This window comes from Trichosurus vulpecula, chromosome 6, assembly GCF_011100635.1.
Source record: "Trichosurus vulpecula isolate mTriVul1 chromosome 6, mTriVul1.pri, whole genome shotgun sequence".
NCBI classification, from domain to species: domain Eukaryota; kingdom Metazoa; phylum Chordata; class Mammalia; order Diprotodontia; family Phalangeridae; genus Trichosurus; species Trichosurus vulpecula.
In genome coordinates this window covers 18,189,506-18,208,406 of record NC_050578.1, presented here as the reverse complement: position 1 = coordinate 18,208,406, position 18,901 = coordinate 18,189,506, and the positions used below count along the sequence as shown (strand labels likewise).

General features: G+C 39.2%; 1 protein-coding gene across 1 annotated transcript in view; it reads left to right on the top strand.

The window, feature by feature from the left end:
- The window catches only part of ASB5 (ankyrin repeat and SOCS box containing 5), a 76,508-nt gene extending 57,812 nt beyond the window's left edge, over positions 1–18,696 (top strand). Inside the window, exons 3-7 of the mRNA XM_036762408.1 lie at positions 3,928–4,035; positions 5,790–5,940; positions 6,100–6,234; positions 12,292–12,483; positions 17,209–18,696. Coding sequence (XP_036618303.1) covers positions 3,928–4,035; positions 5,790–5,940; positions 6,100–6,234; positions 12,292–12,483; positions 17,209–17,336 — 714 coding nt within the window. The 3' untranslated portion in view covers positions 17,337–18,696. The remainder of the gene's footprint in view (positions 1–3,927; positions 4,036–5,789; positions 5,941–6,099; positions 6,235–12,291; positions 12,484–17,208) is intronic.
- Positions 18,697–18,901: the final 205 nt, after the last annotated feature.

Genomic DNA, 18,901 nt, shown 5'->3' with positions numbered 1-18,901 from the left:
TCTTTTCTTTTTTTTTTCTTTTGGCCACTATGCCTATAATAGCCAAAGCTTATGGTCCCACTGTCATGTCACTTTGTAGACTTGACATTTATTGAGCCTGTGGTCTTCTGAGACCTCTACATTCTCTTATCAATAAGTAGTTGTCTAACTTCTTCAGCCTCTGTTTTCTAGGAACATTTAGTCTAGGCACCTGCATCTGCTTCAGCCACAGGGTAGGTATCAGCACACATGTATTGTGCTTCAATCAGTCAGTAAATATTTGTTAAGTGACTACTACATGTTAGGTACTGTGCAGAGAGCTCTGGGGATTTAAAAAAAAAAGAAAGGTAAAAGACAGTCCCTGATCTCAAGGATCTTCTAGATTCATTGTGAAGGAAGCATACAAACAACTGTGTACAAGCAAGCTATAAACTGAGTAAATTGGGAATAATCAACAAAGAAAGACACCACCAAAATTAAGGGGGGACAGGAAAGGCTTCCTGTAGAAGGGGGAACTTCAGCTGGGACCAGAAGGAAGCCAGGAACGTCAGGAGGCAAAGATGAAAAGCGATAGCATTTCACAAATGAGAAACAGCCAAAGAAAACGCCTATGGTCAGGAGGTGGTCTTGTTAGAAGAATAGCAAAGAGGCCAGTGTCACAGAATCAAAAGAGTACAAGGAGGAAGTGGGGTGGGAGGGGAGGGGAGGTGATGTAAAGTGTAGGAAACCGGAAAGGTGAGGGGGAGAGGGGGAGGGATAGGTGATGAAGGGTTTTGAATGCCAGAGTATTTTATATTTGATCTGGAGGTTGATAGGGAGCCACTGGAATTTATTGAAAAGGTGGGGTGACATGGTCAGACCTGCATTTAGGAAAAGTACTTTGGCAATTGAATGGAGAATGGACCGGAGTGGGGAGAGATGTGTGAGAGGGAGACCAGCCTGCTGGTTGCAGTACTCCAGGCACGAGGTGATGAAGGCCCCCCCACCACAGAGTCGGGGAGACAATGTCACAGAAGTGGACCTAGGGGGCACACATGAAGTAGAGGTTTTGGAGGTAAAACTGACAAACCTTGGCAACAGATTGGATATGGGGGGTGTGGTGTGAGAGAGACTGAAAAGTTGAGGATGATATTGAGATTGTAATTTTCATGACTGGGAGGATTTCTAATAGAAATCTGATCAGAGTCCTAAACCGACTTTTAATATAGTATTATCCTCTGGAATATGTTAAGGTTATTGTGCCATGAGAGGTGTAATGCTTACCAGTGGGTTACGGAACCAGTAATATGGATCAAGTGGGATATTGCATGTCAGGTGCTCTACAAACTTTAAAATGCTATATAGATGTTAGCTGTTATTATCAATAGTAATAACTAATATACCTAGGCTTTACAAACATTTTCCTCACATCAACCTTGTGAAGTAGGTTAGTGACATACATTATTATCTCCACTCAATAGAAGACAATTCTGAGGCTTACAGAATCTGATGTGTCCCCAGTCACGGGGCTAACAAATGTCAGGTTCCAGGTCGCTCAACTTTCAAGTCTAATACTCCTCTCACTGTGCCATCCAGCTGCTTAGTAATTTTCTTCTAACACTGAGAAGGCCAAGTAGAATAGTAAACCTGGGTTCTTTCTGGTCTTGACTTAGCCACTAATTAGCTGTGTGACTTTAAGTGAACCATTAACTCCAACTCTTTATCCACTCATAAAATGATGGGGTTGGCCTAGGTGATTCCTAGGGTCTTTACCACCTCTAAACAGGGAAAAATCTCATGAAGATTTTGCTACATATAATACTTCATTAGACAAAGGAACTAATAAAAGGTCAGTAGTTTCAGAAGTGTAATACCCTGGAAACATTCACGTGTTCTTTAAAGAGGAGAGCTGGTTTAAGATATTCCTTTGCGTGTGTTAAGTATGTAGTAAAACTGGCAATTATAAGTGTTTGGCAATTTTGGAACCACTTCCCACACTTGTCTACTAGTAAACCCTGAAATTTTTGTTGGGAGAATAAGGAATTCTAAACCCCAACTGCTGTATGCCAATGAGGAAGAGACAGTGTAATGCAGTGGAAAAAAAAAGCCAACAACCCCAAAACTGCAGGTTGGGTCAGAGGACGGAGGTTCAAATCTTAGCTCTCTTCCTTATTACCTGTGTGACTCTGGCCAAGTGACTTAGCCTGTGGGACTCACTTTTTTGATCTATAGAATAAAGAGGACACTAAGGTTCCTTCCAGCTCTGGTTCTTCCACCATTTGGAATCTCTCCTCTTCTGTTCTGAGAATGAGCCTAGTATAGTGTCTCCTGCTGCTGGAGATAGGCTGAAGACAGCAGTGATGGGTTAGAAGATGTTGTGAGTCACGAGAACGCTAGAGGGGCGTTTGGAGTCTGACAATGTTAGGATACTTTTCTTATGGTAGCCATGTGTCTACCTGATGAAGGCTTTGTCCTGTTCTCGTTTAACATTGAGGCCTGTATGCAGGTATTTATTTTTTTTAACTAGTGTTGAAGAGTTAAATCTTCCTCATCAGTAGGCCTTGTCTGGGATCTTTGGTGAAATTCTGAGAAAATAACTGTTCTAAAGTAGAGTTGTCGTTCAATTATTTCAGACTGGGGCTTTCTTGGCAAAGATACTGGAGTGGTTTGCCATTTCCTTTTCCAGATGAGGAAACTGAGACAAACAGGGTTAAGTGACTTGCCCAAGGTCACACAGCTAGTAAGTGAGGTCAGATCTGAACTCAGGAAGAGGAGTCTTCCTGACTCAAGGCCTAGTGCTCTCTCTACTTTATCACCTAGCTGCCCTACAGTAGTAGAAACAGGGTTGTCAAGAGTGAGGCAAGAGAACTAGATTCTGTCCTACCTTGACTACTAACTAGCTGTGTGACTGAGCAAGCCATTTCCGTTTCTGGGCTTCAGTTTCCTCTTCTGTAAAATGTAAAGGTTTTGGATCAGCTCGGGTTGAAAGTCTCTTCCTACTCGAACTCGACAAACCTATGAATCACTTCCACTTTCAAGTTTAGGTCCTATCTTTGTAAATCAGTTACATGATGCTTCATAAAGTAAACCTAGAACAGCTTTTGATAGTTGCTTTGGGCAGTCTAAGAGCAGGGATTTCATCAAAGCAAGTCACAGTCCGTAGTTATTCTGAGTATAGTTTGCTGATTGCTAGGGCTAAAGAATGCTTCCATTACTTTGCCTTTATTGTCATTGAAAAAGGAACAGATTACACCTAGGAGGTTTTCTCCCACCCTGGTTTGCCTGGAGCACCATTATTATATTTTAAAGCTCCCGCCAAACGAAGAAACAACCACCAAGAAGCACATCCTCCCCACCCCCTGGGGAAAAAAAAGAGAAAAAAGTTACAGACTCCCAAAAATCGCCAAACACAAGAATTTTTAAAAACATCCAATTTTATTAATATTATTTTGTATTGCATTTAAAGACAATATAATATGCATTTACAGCTGAAGGGCATGGCAGTGCTTTCTTTCTCAGGCACCCTGCTTTTAAAGAATTAAACATTTCTGCTTTTCAGCAGATCCCTAGAAGATGCTTCAGAGCAGCATCACATTCTGTTGGAGACAGTTAAAAAAAAAACAAGGGAGAAAAAGGGGACATCAGAGATGGTATTTTTTTTCTCAAAGTATCAGCCTCATACTTGGATTTAATGCCATGTCAAGCCTTGGTTTGAAAAGTGCTATCACAGATAGATAGTTCAGTCTGGTGGGGGTAGCGATGTACACATTTTATAGCACCTACTATGTGCACTGTCTCATTTTAACTTAAATGTTTCATCCCTCCCAGATAAAATAATCCCTGCTGTACTGAAACCTTAGAAGTCTCAGATTCTCTATCACATTGTTCCTTTCAAGTGCCATGTTTAATAAGTAGCTTTGCCTAAATTTTTTCCATCTCATTTTTGAAAGTTTTTTGTGTCACATTTAGGGATATAATGTAAATACAGTGACAATCGACCATGTCACTCCATTGCATGAAGCCTGCCTCGGAGATCATGTCGCATGTGCCAGGACTCTTCTCGAAGCTGGAGCCAACGTAAGTGTCTTTTTTGAACACACCCTGAAGCCCTTCCATTCTTAAGTCATTTTCTGTGGCTATGACAAGATTCCTCTTAACAGTCAGCTCTGATCATGGCACTTTTCTGTTTAAAATCAGTGGCTCCCATTTGCCTCATGAACTGAGTAAATATCCCTTAGCTGGGCATTCAAGGCTCTCCAAGGTCTGACTCCTCCCCTACTTTCACCAGCAACTCCTCTATGCATGCCCTCTCTTCTATTCCAGCTAGACTGCTGGCTGCTCCCTCTGCTCTTTTCTGCTCTTTTTCTTTTCCTTATGCTATCTTTTCTCCCTAGAACACATTGATTTCACTTCTTTACCTTTCAAAAAGCCTCCTTATCATTCAGTTCCACCTTCAATGCCAGTGGTGCGGTGGACAGAGTGCTGGGTCTAGAGTTAAGAAGAGCTGAGTTCAAATTCAGCCTCAGGCACTTATTTGCTAGGTGACCTCTTTGGTTTGGTTTCTTCATCTGCATATGGGCCTAGTAACAGCACTCACCTCCCAGGGTTGTTGTGAGGCTCCGAGAAGGTAATAATTGTAAATTAACACAGTGCCTGGCACACAGTGGGCATGTTTGCTGCTATCATTAATGCTGTCATTGTTATTATCCCCCCCCGAAACTCCCAACCTGATGTGACTCCTTCCTCCTCCCCAGGAACATTTCCCTTTTATAACTGGGCGTCTCTTTAGGAATCTGGACAAATAGCTTAAGCTCTCAGGGCCCACAGTCAACGCTCTAGGATAACAAGTTGGAGAGTTTAAGCTTTTGGAGGGCAGGGACTATTTTTTGCCTCTTTTTGAATCCCTAGCATTTAGCACATTGCCTGGCGTGTAATAGGCACTTGATAAAGGTTTATTGATTCATTAATTGAACTGGTTCTGATCTATATTGGTAGAAAGAATTTCCTCAGTGAGAGTACTGTGCTGCAGTTGAAATTACAGAACCAGTCAAAAGAAAAAAAAGTCTTCTCAGCAAGATTAACCATATTCTGCCTCACATTTTAGATCTACGTGTAGTTCTTAAATGCTTTACTCGACTATAACCTCCTTGAAGGCAGGTGCCAAGTCTTAGTCGTTTTTTCTGTTGCTGTTGCGCTCAGCACAATATCTTGCACATAGTTGGCCCTCCGTCAATATAGATTGGATTGAACTGGATTCCCAGACTTCCTTCTGGATACAGGAGTATCCAGAAAGCCAATTTGGCTTTTTCAATCTAACACTGATCATCCCACTTTCTGATCCACATTTTAAGCAGTCTCCTATTTTCACAGTCCTTAACCAAGTCCTTCCTCTTTTTGACTCAGAAATGTCTGCATTCCCATTATTCTGTCAGTTAATCCTAGGTTATTGCGAAAGTTAACCTTAAAATTGGACTTTATATTTCTATCTCTGAGACATAGTTTTTTAATATTTAAACTCACAAAAAGAGGAAATATTGGGGGTAGAAGTAGTGTTCAGTACCGTGCCCTACTGGAATCATTGCTGCTATCTCTAGTTCCTTTTTCTTGGCCCTGCATGATGAGAAACAAAAAAGAAAACAATAGGAATTTTAAATGGCCTTTATCCCGATTAAGCATTTTATCATTGGAAAATTGACCCCTTCTAAGTTTTCAAGCTTCTAAAAAAGACTTCATTCTTCTAAAAGTGCCATCTGAACTTTTGTTTTACAATTAAGTTTTTATCACATTGTATTTTGCCAGTTCTTTTCTCAGCTTTCTCTGATTTATTGTAGGTGAATGCAACTACAATCGATGGCGTGACCCCATTATTCAATGCATGCTCCCGAGGAAGTGCCAGTTGTGTCGAGCTTCTGTTGGAGTATGGTGCCAAAGCTCAGCTAGAGTCATGCCTTCCCTCACCGATGCACGAGGCAGCCAGCAGAGGTATGCCATTAGTGTCCCAGATGTATTATATAGTACAATGGGAAGAAAGTAAGACCAGTTCAAAGAATGCAGTCTATTTTTTGGCTCCAGGAAAAGATAGGTGGGCAACGAAAGTACATTCTTCAGAAGAGTGAACTCTTCCATATTTTATATTGGCAGGCCACTGTGAATGTCTAGAAACTCTCATATCCTGGGGCACAGATGTTGACCAAGACATTCCTCACCTGGGAACCCCTTTGTACGTGGCTTGTATGGCGCAGCAATACCATTGCATCCAAAAACTTCTTTATGCAGGTAAATTGTTACTGTGTGTGTATAAAGATACATATCTACATATACATGGAGATATGTATGTATGTACACTCATATATGTATAAAATTATACATATATGTGTGTGTATCTACATATATCATTAAGGTACTCTCCATTATATACTTTGCATTTTGACAGCCATCAATTTAGCCATATATCCATAGCTTTTGAGCATTTCTTTTTGTTGTTTGGTTGTTCAGTTGTATCCTGACCCTGTGGACCAATTGTCCATGGCATTTTCTTGGCAAACATGCTGGAGGAGTTTGCCATTTTCCTCTTTGGTTTTATGCAGGTAGGGGTTAAGTGGCTTGCCCAGGCTCCCACGGTTAGTAAGTGCCTGAGGTCACATTTGAACTCTGCTCTTTCTGACTCTAGGCCCAGTACTCTGTGCACCAGCTAACACCTTATTTTAAAAGACACTTTTTAGTAAAAGCATTCTTACTGTGTATGTCAGTGTTCAAGTGACCTTGCAGATTACCATTCTTAGTGAGTCTCATATCAAAGCTTGAACAAGAACACATAATCCTTCTCTTGATCTATGCAAAATGGAATCAGCAGTTAAGTACTGATTTGATACATAGCCCTCTATCTGCTGGTCATTTAAGTAACATAAAGTTGCTTAAATTTGAGTATAACCCAGACAAAGCTGTCTTTGCCTCAGATTACATCCCACCAAAGCCAAATGTAAGCAGTTTGGGGATTACCCATTGCTTAAATAACTTTATGTCCCACTATTGCCTTCTACAAATCCTCTACTCCAGCCAAACCGATGGCTTCATACTCTCCTAAATAGACCTTGCCTGGGTCTCACCTCAGCTGCCTTGCACATACTGTTTCTCTTATTTGGAATGGCTTCTCCTTTCCTCTAAGACCTAGCACTGGACTCTCAGCCTCTGAAAAACCTTTCCTGACTGTCTCAACTCTGTTACCTCCTGGTACTCTTAGAGCACCTTTTGCACAATGGATACAACTCTGGGTCTGGAGTCAGAAAGGCCTGAGTTCAAATCCAGTCCCAGACACCTACTAGCTGTGGGACCTTGGGCAAGTCATAACCTCTGTCTCAGGTCCTCAGCTATAAAATGGGGATAATAATAGCACCTTCCTCCCAGAACTGTTGTATATTTGTAAGGCACAGTGCCCGGTAAACGCTATTTTATGATTATCATTTGTTGTTGTTTAGTTGTTTTAAGTCCCGTCCAACTGTACGTGACACCATTTGGACTTTTCTTGGTAAAGATACTGTAGTGGTTTGCCATTTCTTTCTCCCGCTCATTTTACAGATGAGGAAACTGAGGCAGACAGGCTTAAGTGCCTTGCCAAGGGACAAATAGCTAGTGTCTAAGGTCAGATTTGGGATTCGAACTCAGGTCTTTTCAGCTCTCTCCCAGAACTCTGCCAACTAGCTAGCTCACATTATTTTTATTATTGTTTTTATTATTATTTATTATTATTACATTTCTACCTTTAACATAGGGGAACTTTTCTAATTCTTGGAATCCATATTGTAAATTATCCCCAAATGGCAATTATGACTTTTTTTTAATAGTCCCTTGCACTTGAAGCCTAGCTACACTTGTTATGTGGGTGTACTAATATGTGTATAGATAATATGGCGCAAAGACAAAATAGTTTTGCTGCTCACAGCAACAGACACGTTTTACTGGATGCCATGTATCTCATATCTCTCCCAACACATATATTTAAAGTGTTAGCATGCATAGCTATTTCATTCTTTCATTTTAAGCATATAATAACAAGGAATTACATACATTTAAGCTCATCAAATTACTTCTGAAAGGAAATAGGAATTTGTACAATTAAAGCAGTGACGTAATTTCCCGTAAGGAGATCCTGGTGGCGACACTCTCTCCATCAGTGCACATCTACAACTTAGCTCTTACTTATATAGTCTTAGAGAGTTTGGGGAGGATGGGGAGGGAGAGGTGTTAAATGATTTGCCTTTGGTCACATATCTAATATGTTTTGGTAGCAGGATTTGAACTCAGGTCTTGCTGACTCTAACCCTGGGCCTTGATTCACTGTGCCAGACTGCATTTTATTTAAAAATAAAATAAATAAATTTATGTATGTATGTATATACTTGTATGTTATAGAAACACAGCCTCTTAGAGAAATTGTAAACAAGTAAAATTTTAAAAGTTAAATGTATATACAGCATAATTTTATTTAGATATTCAGAAGCTTCTTTTAAAAAAATACCCAAGGTTATTTTTGGGGAGCCATTCATAAGCTGAAAAATTACGTAGAGAATAATAATGTGGTTATACTTTAACCTAATAAAAGAATTAATTTATGATGAATTCAACATGAAAATTAAAATAATCCCAAATATTAAATAATAGACTGTTGTTAATGAAATTATAAAGTAATAATGAATACATATATTTGTCTTGCATTAAAAATCATTTTTTCCTATCTCTACTTTTAAAATATTGATTAAATCTTTACACACTCCAGTGAGTATTAGATGGTGCAGTAGATTTGCCCAAGACTTATAACTATCAGAAAGATTCCCCAGGAAATGAAACAAAAATCATTGTCCCTCCCCCTCCCCCAATAATTTTCTCTCGTGTTTTTTTTTTACTTTTTTGTCTGTTTTGAACCTAATAGACACCGAATAAGATGAGCATTTCCATATACAACATAGAACAGAACAAGAGGTAAAACTGCAAATTCCTATTACGTAGTTTCCCTTTCCCTTTAAGTTTACAGTAAGTTTTTTTTTTGTTTTTTTTTTTTTGCTTTTTGGCAGGGCAATTGGGGTTAAGTGACTTGCCCAAGGTCACACAGCTAGTACATGTGTCAAGTGTCTGAGGCCAGATTTGAACTCAGGTCCTCTTGACTCCAGGGCCGGTGCTCTACTCACTGCGCCACCTAGTTGCCCCCCTTTTTTTTTTTTTGCTTTTTGGCAGGGCAATTAGGGTTAAGTGACTTGCCAAGGTCACACAGCTAGTACATGTGTCAAGTGTCTGAGGTCAGATTTGAACTCAGGTCCTCTTGACTCCAGGGCCAGTGCTCTACTCACTGCGCCACCTAGCTGCACTAGTTTACAGTAAGTTTAACATGTAACTTTCAAAGCTGTCCTGCTTGCCTGTGGCACTTTAAATTTCAAAGTAATTTCATATATACTACCTAATTAGATATTTAGGACAACTGTATGAGGCAGAATGGGGCAGGAACTGTTTGCATCTGCATTTTGCAGATCAAAGGGAAAAAAAAGCTAGAGAAGTTAAGTTAGTTGCCCAAAGACACAAAGATGATATGTAGAATAAAGACCTCCTGGTTTCCAACTAGGAGAGGATTTATGATTCAACCTGTGGCCCAATATTTGAGGGACATCTCATTTTGGATTCCACCTTCCTAAGCATTTGCAGGGTATCATTATCCATGAAACACCTTGATGGAGCTCTTATCTCACTGATTGGTTCCTCCCTTTGTTGGTATGCTGCTGTAACCTTTCAACCATGCGTAGGAGAATCAAAAAATTCAAGTCTGCCTCTTAAAGGTTTTTGTCACTTGGCTTTTCTATATGCTTTATTTTCAATGTAGTAATATCTCTCTCTCTCTCTCTCTCTCTCTCTCTCTCTCTGTGTGTGTGTGTCTATCTAGCTATATGTAGAGAGAAAGTTTGTTTTTCCACATGATGCTGAGTATATTAAAGTATTTTTAAAAATCTATGCTTTAGTAGCTTAAGCAAGACAGTAATAAGAAAGACTATTTTTGTCTAAAATTCTCATTCTTTGTGAGTTTTCCAAGAAAAAATTATCTGTATTGTAAATGAAGTGGGGGAGTTGATTCAAGGCAGATCAACAAGCAAACATTAATTCAGCACTACTTCATTTAGAGCATTGTGCTAGGGAGAAATGAAAATCATTAAGACTGTTCTGCACTCTGGGGCTCCCCAGTTTAGTACAGTTCTATGCCCAAGTCTCTACCATACTTAAAAATTCTTCACTAAAATCTACCTGTCCCAGAAAGCTACTATCCCATGTCTCTTCTCCCTCTCCCAGCCAAATTCCTCCAAAAAGTTGTCTGCACATGAAACCTCCACTCCTGCAGTATGGCTTCCAACACGATCATCCAACGGAAGATGCTCTTTCCAAAGTTTACCTGTGATTTCTTAATTGCCAAATCTAAGGGTGTTTTTCTCATTCTACTTGCCCTCTATGCGGTACCTGAGACTATTAACCCATCTTCACCTGGACGGTCTTAACTCTCTGGGTTTATTGTGGCTCTTCTGTATCTTGGTTCTCTTCTGACATGTCTAAATGTTCCTTCTCAATATCTTTTGCTAGATCTTCATCCATGTAACATCCATTAACTCTGTTCTTTATTCTCAAAGAGAATCTGTGACATCACGAGAGTGATGTTTTGACTTGTGCATGAATTGGATGTAAGTGAGGGTAAAGCTGCTTTCAGAGTCATCAAAGTCCAGTGGCAAGACAAAAGTCAAGATGACTGGCGATGGCCCCAGATGCAGTGGATGACCATGACATTTCTAAATTAAGGTCTAGGATCAGTCCTGAAACTTCTTATCTTCTCCCTCTGTACCTGAGGTTCTTAACCTTTTTATTTTTGGCAGGGGGAGGTCATGAGTCCTTTTGACAGCCTAGTGAAATCTATGGGCCTTCAGAAGGTTTTGTTGTCTACACTGATAGAGTAAACATGAACTTTTAGTTAGAGGTTTCTGAAAATGAGGATGTACTTTTCCCCCATCCAAGTTCACAGATCTCCTCCAATGTATTGATGGACTCCAGATTAAGAATCTCTGCACTATCCTGTGTCACAGGTGATCTCATCAGCTCTCATGAGTTCAGTCATCATCTTTATGCAGAAAATTTCCAAATCCATTCATCCAGCCCTATTCTCCTGAGCCTCCAGTTAGCCTACCAACTACCTGTTGGACATTTCAAACTGGATGTCCTAGGTATCTCAAATGCAAGATATCTAAAATAAAATTTGGGATATTTCTCTACAAACCCAGCCCAATTCAGAACTTCCTTATTCCTATTGAGAACACCACCGTCCTCCCATTCACCCAGGTTTTCCACCTTGATGTCATCCTCAGCTTCTTAATCTCACTCACCTCACATATCCAGTGTGCTACCGAGTCTTGTGATTCTTTCTTCACATATGTCCCCTCCTCTCTACTCACATAGCCACTACCCTAGTTCAAATTTGCATCACCTATTGCCTGGGAAAATTGCAAAAGTCTTCTTAGTGGACTCCCCTCTCCAATCCACCCTCCAAACAGGTGTCAAAGTCATTTCATCCTCCCTGTTCAATAAATTTCAGTGACTGTTATCCCTGGGATCAAATAGAAATCCCTCTATTTAGTTGTCCCTTGTGCCTGCAATGTTCTTCCTCCCAGCCTCTGCCTCTTAGAATCCCTGGCTTCTTTCAAGATTCAATTACTGTGCCACCTCCTTAAGGAAGCCTTTTCCAAGTCTCCAGATACTAGTTCCTTTCATTTTAAGGCCACTGTCTATCTAATCAGTATATATTTTGTGTGTTCTTATATATACACATGTATATATGTGTACATATATGTACACATATATATGCATATATACACATACATACACATTCCTGTGCATATATACATATATGTGTGTATGTGTATATATATGTATGTGTGTGTGTATATATATATACATATACACACACACACAGACACACACACACACACCTACCTATAGACTCCCCAGCAAGCTCCTTGAGAGTAGAGACTGTTTTCTTAGTATGGTGCCTGGCACACAAGTGTTTGATAAATGTTTGTTGACTGATTAATTTCTTAGAAGGAAGAAGTAAGAGGGACATTTTATAGAAGACTACCAAAGTCATTTAATCCTGATCTGGTAAAAATTATGTGAACCATTCATAATTTCCATAGAGAATTATTTGTTTAAATAATTTGCTTAAATAGACCTAGGACTAGTATTAAGTTAGAGATACAAAAGTTAAGGACTTTCAGGATTTTAATAGTCTTTTCTCCATCCTTCCCTTTCCATATGTAGGTGCTGATGTTCAAAAAGGCAGGTACTGGGACACTCCATTACATGCTGCCGCTCAGCAGTCCAGCTTAGAGATTGTGGGTGCTCTGCTTGAATTTGGGGCTGACATCAATGCTAAAAATACAGAGTTCCAGCGGCCTGTGGATGTAGCTACTCCCAGCAGCTTGGTAGAGAAGATGTTGCTGCAGCAGGAAGGTAAGGGAGGTCTTTTATATGGACACTCTTGAAAATGTTTGGAATTTTCAAGTCTATGGTTTATTCATATGGGTGTATGTATGTGCATTTCATCAAGTAGGAAAGTTGATTTGACATGATGTATTTTGCAGTTTTCAAAAACATAATACTGAGATGCTGTTCCAGTGGAGAAGTTGAACAGAGATTATACTGAGAATGAATTTTATTACCTATACCCAAAACATGAAAAGTTCCATTGCTTCAACCATCAAACAGTCAATTAATAAACAATTAATTAAGTAATTGCTATGTACCAGCCACTGTGTTACATGCTGGGAAAACAAAAAGAAGCAAAAGGCAATTCCTGCTCCTCCTTGCTAATGGAGGAAATATCACTGAAACAAATACATGCAAATATGCAAGATAAATAGGAAATAATTAATGGAGGGAAGGTGCTGGAATTGGGAGGGATTGGGAAATGCTGCACGTACAACATCGGATTTTATTTGGGGCTTAAAGGAAGCCAGGAGGTAGAGATGAGGAGAGTGACATGAAGGACCACCTGAGACTGCCCAGAGCCAAGTGATGAAGTGTCTTGTTCATGGAAAAGACTGGAGGCCAGCGTCATTGCATTGAAGTATATGTAGCGGGAGTAAGGTATAAGAAGACTGGCAAGGTAGAGGGCCAGGTTATGAAGGGCTTTGAATGCCAAACAGAATGTTTTGTGTTTGATCCTGGAGGTAATAGGGAGCCACTGGAATTTATTGAATAGGATGGTGACATGATCGAATCTGCATTCTCAGAAAACCATTTTGGTGCCTGAATGGAGGATGAAATAGATTGGAGAGAGACTTGATGTAGGGAGAATCACCAATAGGATATTGCAGTAGTTCCAGAGTGAAGGGATGAGGGCCTGCCACCAGTGTGGTGACAGTGTCAGAAGAGACACGGGGGAGTTTTCAAGAGATATTGTGAAGGTGATATTGACAGGCCTTGGCTACATACTGGAGCAGAGACCCGTGAGCTATTTTTTTCAACACCTTCCAGTTGTCATGGAGTCATCCATATAAAAGGTTAGCTTAGATGGTCTCCACAGTCCTTAACCACTCAAAGATACTTTGATTCCATAGATTGTGAGGGGTCATCTAGTTTGGTCCATCTGGATACAGAAAAACTTCACCAAAACCTTCACAGACAGAATAAGAAAATTCTATCCTTTTCTAAGGTTTTTCAAGGAAATATATTCCACAGCCTTTCTTTACAAACAGGCACTTTTGCAATTATTGTTTAGGGAATCTGGCTTATTTTTAACCTGAATCTTTCTAACTGATTTCCTCAGGTTTTGTCCCTTGTGGAATATAGATTGCGTTGCTGTCATCTTCTATATTCAGTGATCATATTTTCCAAATAAAAAATTGGAACACGTGATTCAACAGAAAGATTTCTTTTGCAAAACTTTTGTAAAAATTATGTTCTTTTCTTGAAATTGGGACTGGCCTAATAAATACAGGACAGATTGTCATTGTATATATACCCTTTCATTATTGTTTGTTGTCGTTTTGCCTGAAAATATATATAGAAAGTCAGTTAAGGGACCTCATTTCTTCTCTAAGTGATCCTAACTATATTTAGCATATAGTGTTCAGCTCTACATTTTAGGAGAGAGGACCCTGATAATCTGGAAAGCATTCAGAAGAGGGTAAACTAAGATAATGAAAAGCCTTGCGATCATGTTGATGATGGATAAAATTGGTTGTTTGGCTTGTAGAAGAAGAGACTAAAGGGAGACATGAAAACTGTCTTCCAGGTATTTGAAAGGCTTTCGTGTAAATGAGGGATCAACTTGTTTTTCTTGCTTCTAAAGGGGCAGAAGTTTCAGAGAGGCAGTTGTGGACTACTTGTCCAACTTCCTAATAATTGGAGCAATCCCAAAGCAGAACAGGTTATGGGTTTGTCCTCATTCAAGGCCTCCGAGCAAAGTGTAGATGACCACGTGCTAAAATCATTACTGGGGGGATTTTTAGTGAGGTAGGGGTTGGATCAGATTGCCTCTGGGCTCCCTTCTAACTCGAAGATCTTGGGATTCTGTGATTCTTCTAACTCGTCATTAATCCATTTTGAGGTCACTCCATCCTTCTTCTTAATCCTCACGATTCACAAGAGTAACACACAGAGCCTAAGAATTTTAGAATTGGAAGCAATCTTGGAGGTCCCATTGTCAATCCCTCTCCTTTTGCAGATAAGAAAATTGAGACCCAAGGAGACTGAATCCCAAGGTCACACAGAAGTAAAACCAGGGCTCCATTGTAGGTGTCCTGCCTACTCCCACCTCCTACCCCACAGTGTAGAACTCTTTCAGCAATGCCATGTACTTAAGAAAAAACACAGAAAAGCAAAATAAATGCACACATATACAATTAAATGCCATTAAAATGTAAATTGACTTAATGGGCTGTGACATAAGCTAGAGAAAGAGGGGAAGTAATTTTGAGTGAAAGGGTAAAATATGGCGTATGTTTTATTTTAAATATTAAGTGCAGTAAGGAATAAAAATGTCCTTCTTGAAATATAAGTGCTGTTTTCTGACATAAATATAAGAACTTTAGAAGTTTATATAGTATTTTCTAAAGAACACAGTTTCTAGGAAATATGTAAGTTATTTTTCTGAGAAAATAGATAAACAGCTTGATTCAGACTGTGTCTGTAAGGATGCCTTGTTGATATGCTCATTCTTTAACTCAAAAAAGACTTTGAAATTCTTTGCTTTTATTACAAACATATCAATAATATGTGACCTTGGGCAAATCTCTTTGCCTCTGGGATCCACTTTCTTCATCTGTAAAATGAGGGGTCAGTTAGTCACTATACATTTATTAAGCATCTACTTACTATGGGCCAGACATTGTGCTAAGCACTGGGAATACACACACACACACACACACACACGCAGAGTAAAAGATAGTCCTTGCTCTTAAAGGCTTGGGGACAGTCTAATGGGTTAGAGTAACTGATCTCTAAAGCCCCTTCTAGCTCTAAATATGCAATCCGGTATGCTCATGCTAAATTCTATTCTAATCTGTTAATTTATACTTTCATGTATTTTTTTAAAAAATACTTATTATCAACGTGGATGCTGTATTCCTAGTACTGATTTTTTTTCTTTGCATGATTTTGTCATATTCTTTCCATTTAATAATAGTAATAGTGCTTATTATGTGCCAGGCACTGCGCTAAGACCAACTGTTATTTCATTTGACCCTCACAATAACCCTGGGGGATAGGTTCTATTATTATCCCCATTTTATAGATGAGAAAACTGAGACAAATGAGTTAAATGACTTGCCCAGGGTCACACAAGTAGCAGGTGTCTGAGGCTGGATTTGAACTCAGATCTATGCTGACTCCAGGCCTGGTGCTCTATTGACTGTACCACCCAGCTAACTGTAATTTAATTTGTTAGCTTTGGAAAAGGATAACATGTAATTCTGTTTTAGGCTTTGCTTAGTAGTTTCTGGAAACTTGTACTGCTTTAATTCAACAAGTATTTATTAAATGCCTATACTATGTGCAAAATGAGAGGCCAAAAGTAATAGCCATAGAGCTGACCTAGAAGTTAGGAAGACCTGGTGTCAAGACCTGCCTCAGGTGCTCTCAGTTGGCCAAGCAATTCTCTAAGGATGTAAATTCTGAATGAATGATGTTGCATATAAGTTTGTCTGACTCGTATTACTGGAAAGAGTTTACATATAGGAGACTGCCCATACCAGCAAAATCACAGGTTCAAGTCTTCCCTCTCTCCCATAACCCCCAAATGTGCTCATCCTTGTGCTGAGTACTCCAAGACCAAAGGGAAAAAAGGCAGGGGGAGATAGGTCCTACCTTCATTCCCAAAGCCTGAAATCTCATCAACTCAATCTGAACACAGTTTTTACCCATTTGTAAAAATGTATACATGTTCATACTGTTGTGGTGGAATAAAGAAACCAAATAGTTATATCCAGATAATAATCTATTTAGCAACACATGCAGTTGCAGAAACAAACCAGGACCAAGGTTCTCAGCAGACAAGAACAATGACCATTGGCTTCTACATACTTAATATACAATTTGGAGGGTCTGAAAAACAGGATTATAGGAATTGAGACACCTGGTTTCTTATTGGTGGAGATGATCAGGCGACGCTGAGGTGAGAGGGAAAGGGGTGGTTTTGTGACATTTCTTCAGTAGGGAGACCTTTGGAGGTCCGAGTCATCTTGTGACCTCTTCAAAATCAGGTGACTTACCAGCAGCTGAAACTCAGCTTCACGAAATGGTGGTCACTCATGCAATTTTTTAATGTAACAACACATGTCCCCTTCTCAGGCTTACATGTAGATGTTACAGTAAATTTCATTTCAAAACACATGCTTCTCCCCAGTTTGGAAAAGTACTATTTTTGGTAAAATTTCCCCTTGGGTCCATTCACAATCCTTTTTTGGGGCTTGTATACTAGCCTAACTTCTAAGAGCAAAATTAACTCCTTATCCTGTACCTCAGAAGCCAGAGAACTAGGAGTGTAACCCACCACTTTTATTTCAGCTTCGAGAGGCAATTTTTATCCAGGGATCTGAACTCTTGTCAACAAAATGTACCATAGAGCGTATCATCTGTTGTGTAATATTTTGTTGAAGGGTTTGATAAAATGCTGAAGCACATAAAATCTACATGGGCCCTGATTGACAAAACCCTCTTGTACTTTATTTATAGCCACCCCAAGCTCTCTGTGCCAACTTTGCCGGCTGTGTATCCGTAACTGCATAGGAAGAGCAAGGCTACATCTTGTTCCCCAGCTCCAGCTTCCAAAGCTCCTCAAAGACTTCCTACAATACAGATAAAGCAGTAAACTCACTCTTGATGACTCAAAAAGCAAATATTGATGTTTGTTCTCTAGAGTGCTGTATGTTTCCTAACCAGATATCCCGGGATAACGTAAAATAGGGTGTGAGAGCCCTCAGGGAAGATGTATAGATAGCTGTAGCTTAGTATCTATTAATTGGATGTTGAATTATTTTGGTTGATGTTAACTGTTCTTTGTATTTTATGTATTGAGGCACCATATGGTCTAGATTTCATTAGCTAGTCCAGAGAATACCTTTGTTGATGTAAAAAAAAAATCCTCTACCTTTCATGTAATCTAATCTTTAAACAGAAACAGAAATGCAAACTCTTATTAAAACTATTCAAATTATATTATACTGTAAATTGTGATCTGTATTTCTTCAGGTGTCTGGTTAGTGGCTTAGTTGTATCTACTGAAACTGTTTATTGCAGTTTGTTTTTATATAACTGTAGGCTGTGAGTCATACTTTGGAAAGAAAAGCAAGGAGGGACTTGGATCTGAGCTGTACTGTATTAAAGGAAATACCCTGTATTGAATTTTTTTTTTTACTTTTTCATTCTAAGAAACAGGTCGAAAAGGAAAGATAAGATAGCTTTGACTCTAAAGAACCTACTAATGATAATAAACACTTAGAAAGCCACTAAGAGCCTAAATGGAGCTTGTAAAAGAAATAAAACAATAGGCGGTGTTTACCCAGGGTGGAAAGGGCTTGAAATACCATCCTGGCTGGTAGCCTACCTGCTAGGCTCTCCAGGCCTGTCATTCACCTGTCACACCTCCTCCTTCTGAGGGACAGATTACTGTATTAGAGATTTCTCTTCACTGTTTACATACATCAGCTTAAGAACCCAGGAGCAGATTTCAGGAATTGTGAAGTAGATGAGGTAAGCCAAACAGGTAGGCCTGACACTTGGTGAAAGTGATTAAGAAGCTATAATATACACTCTTCAGTCTCCAGAGGATAGGCCAGTGCAGCACTGAATAAAATGCAAGATACACCTTTTATAAGAAATTGGTGAAAAATTACATAGTTTTAAAAAGAAATACCAGTAGAGTACTAATATAAGCTAAAGCAACATCCAAATGTGCAACACTATATCCAAACATCATTAATGGTGTTTTCTTGTTGTTTACAATAAAAAGTAGTATTTGCTATATTTATAGAAAATAATGAGTGGACGGGATGGGGGTAGGAGAGAGTGGCGTGTTATAAATATGGGGGTTACTTCTATGGTAGTGGTGCCTGCAAGAGTAGGTAATATGACTGTATTCATCACTTGAGTTGTAAGTATATTTGAGTGAAATGTAAAATATTCTTAATAAATTCTGATTTTTTTTCAAAATTTTGTATAATTGATTTGGTGTGTGTTTTAATGAATCATAAGGTTTTTTTGTTTTCTTAGTTAACTACATTGGTTCAAGAGTTGATCCAGTGATAAGGACATTGGTCAGCTCCGAGTGGATCGATATTTCATATTTTTCCAGCTAGCAAACACCTGAGAAATACTATCAGTTGTTTTGTGAACTACCAAATGATCAGCAACTTAGTTTGGGAAAGCT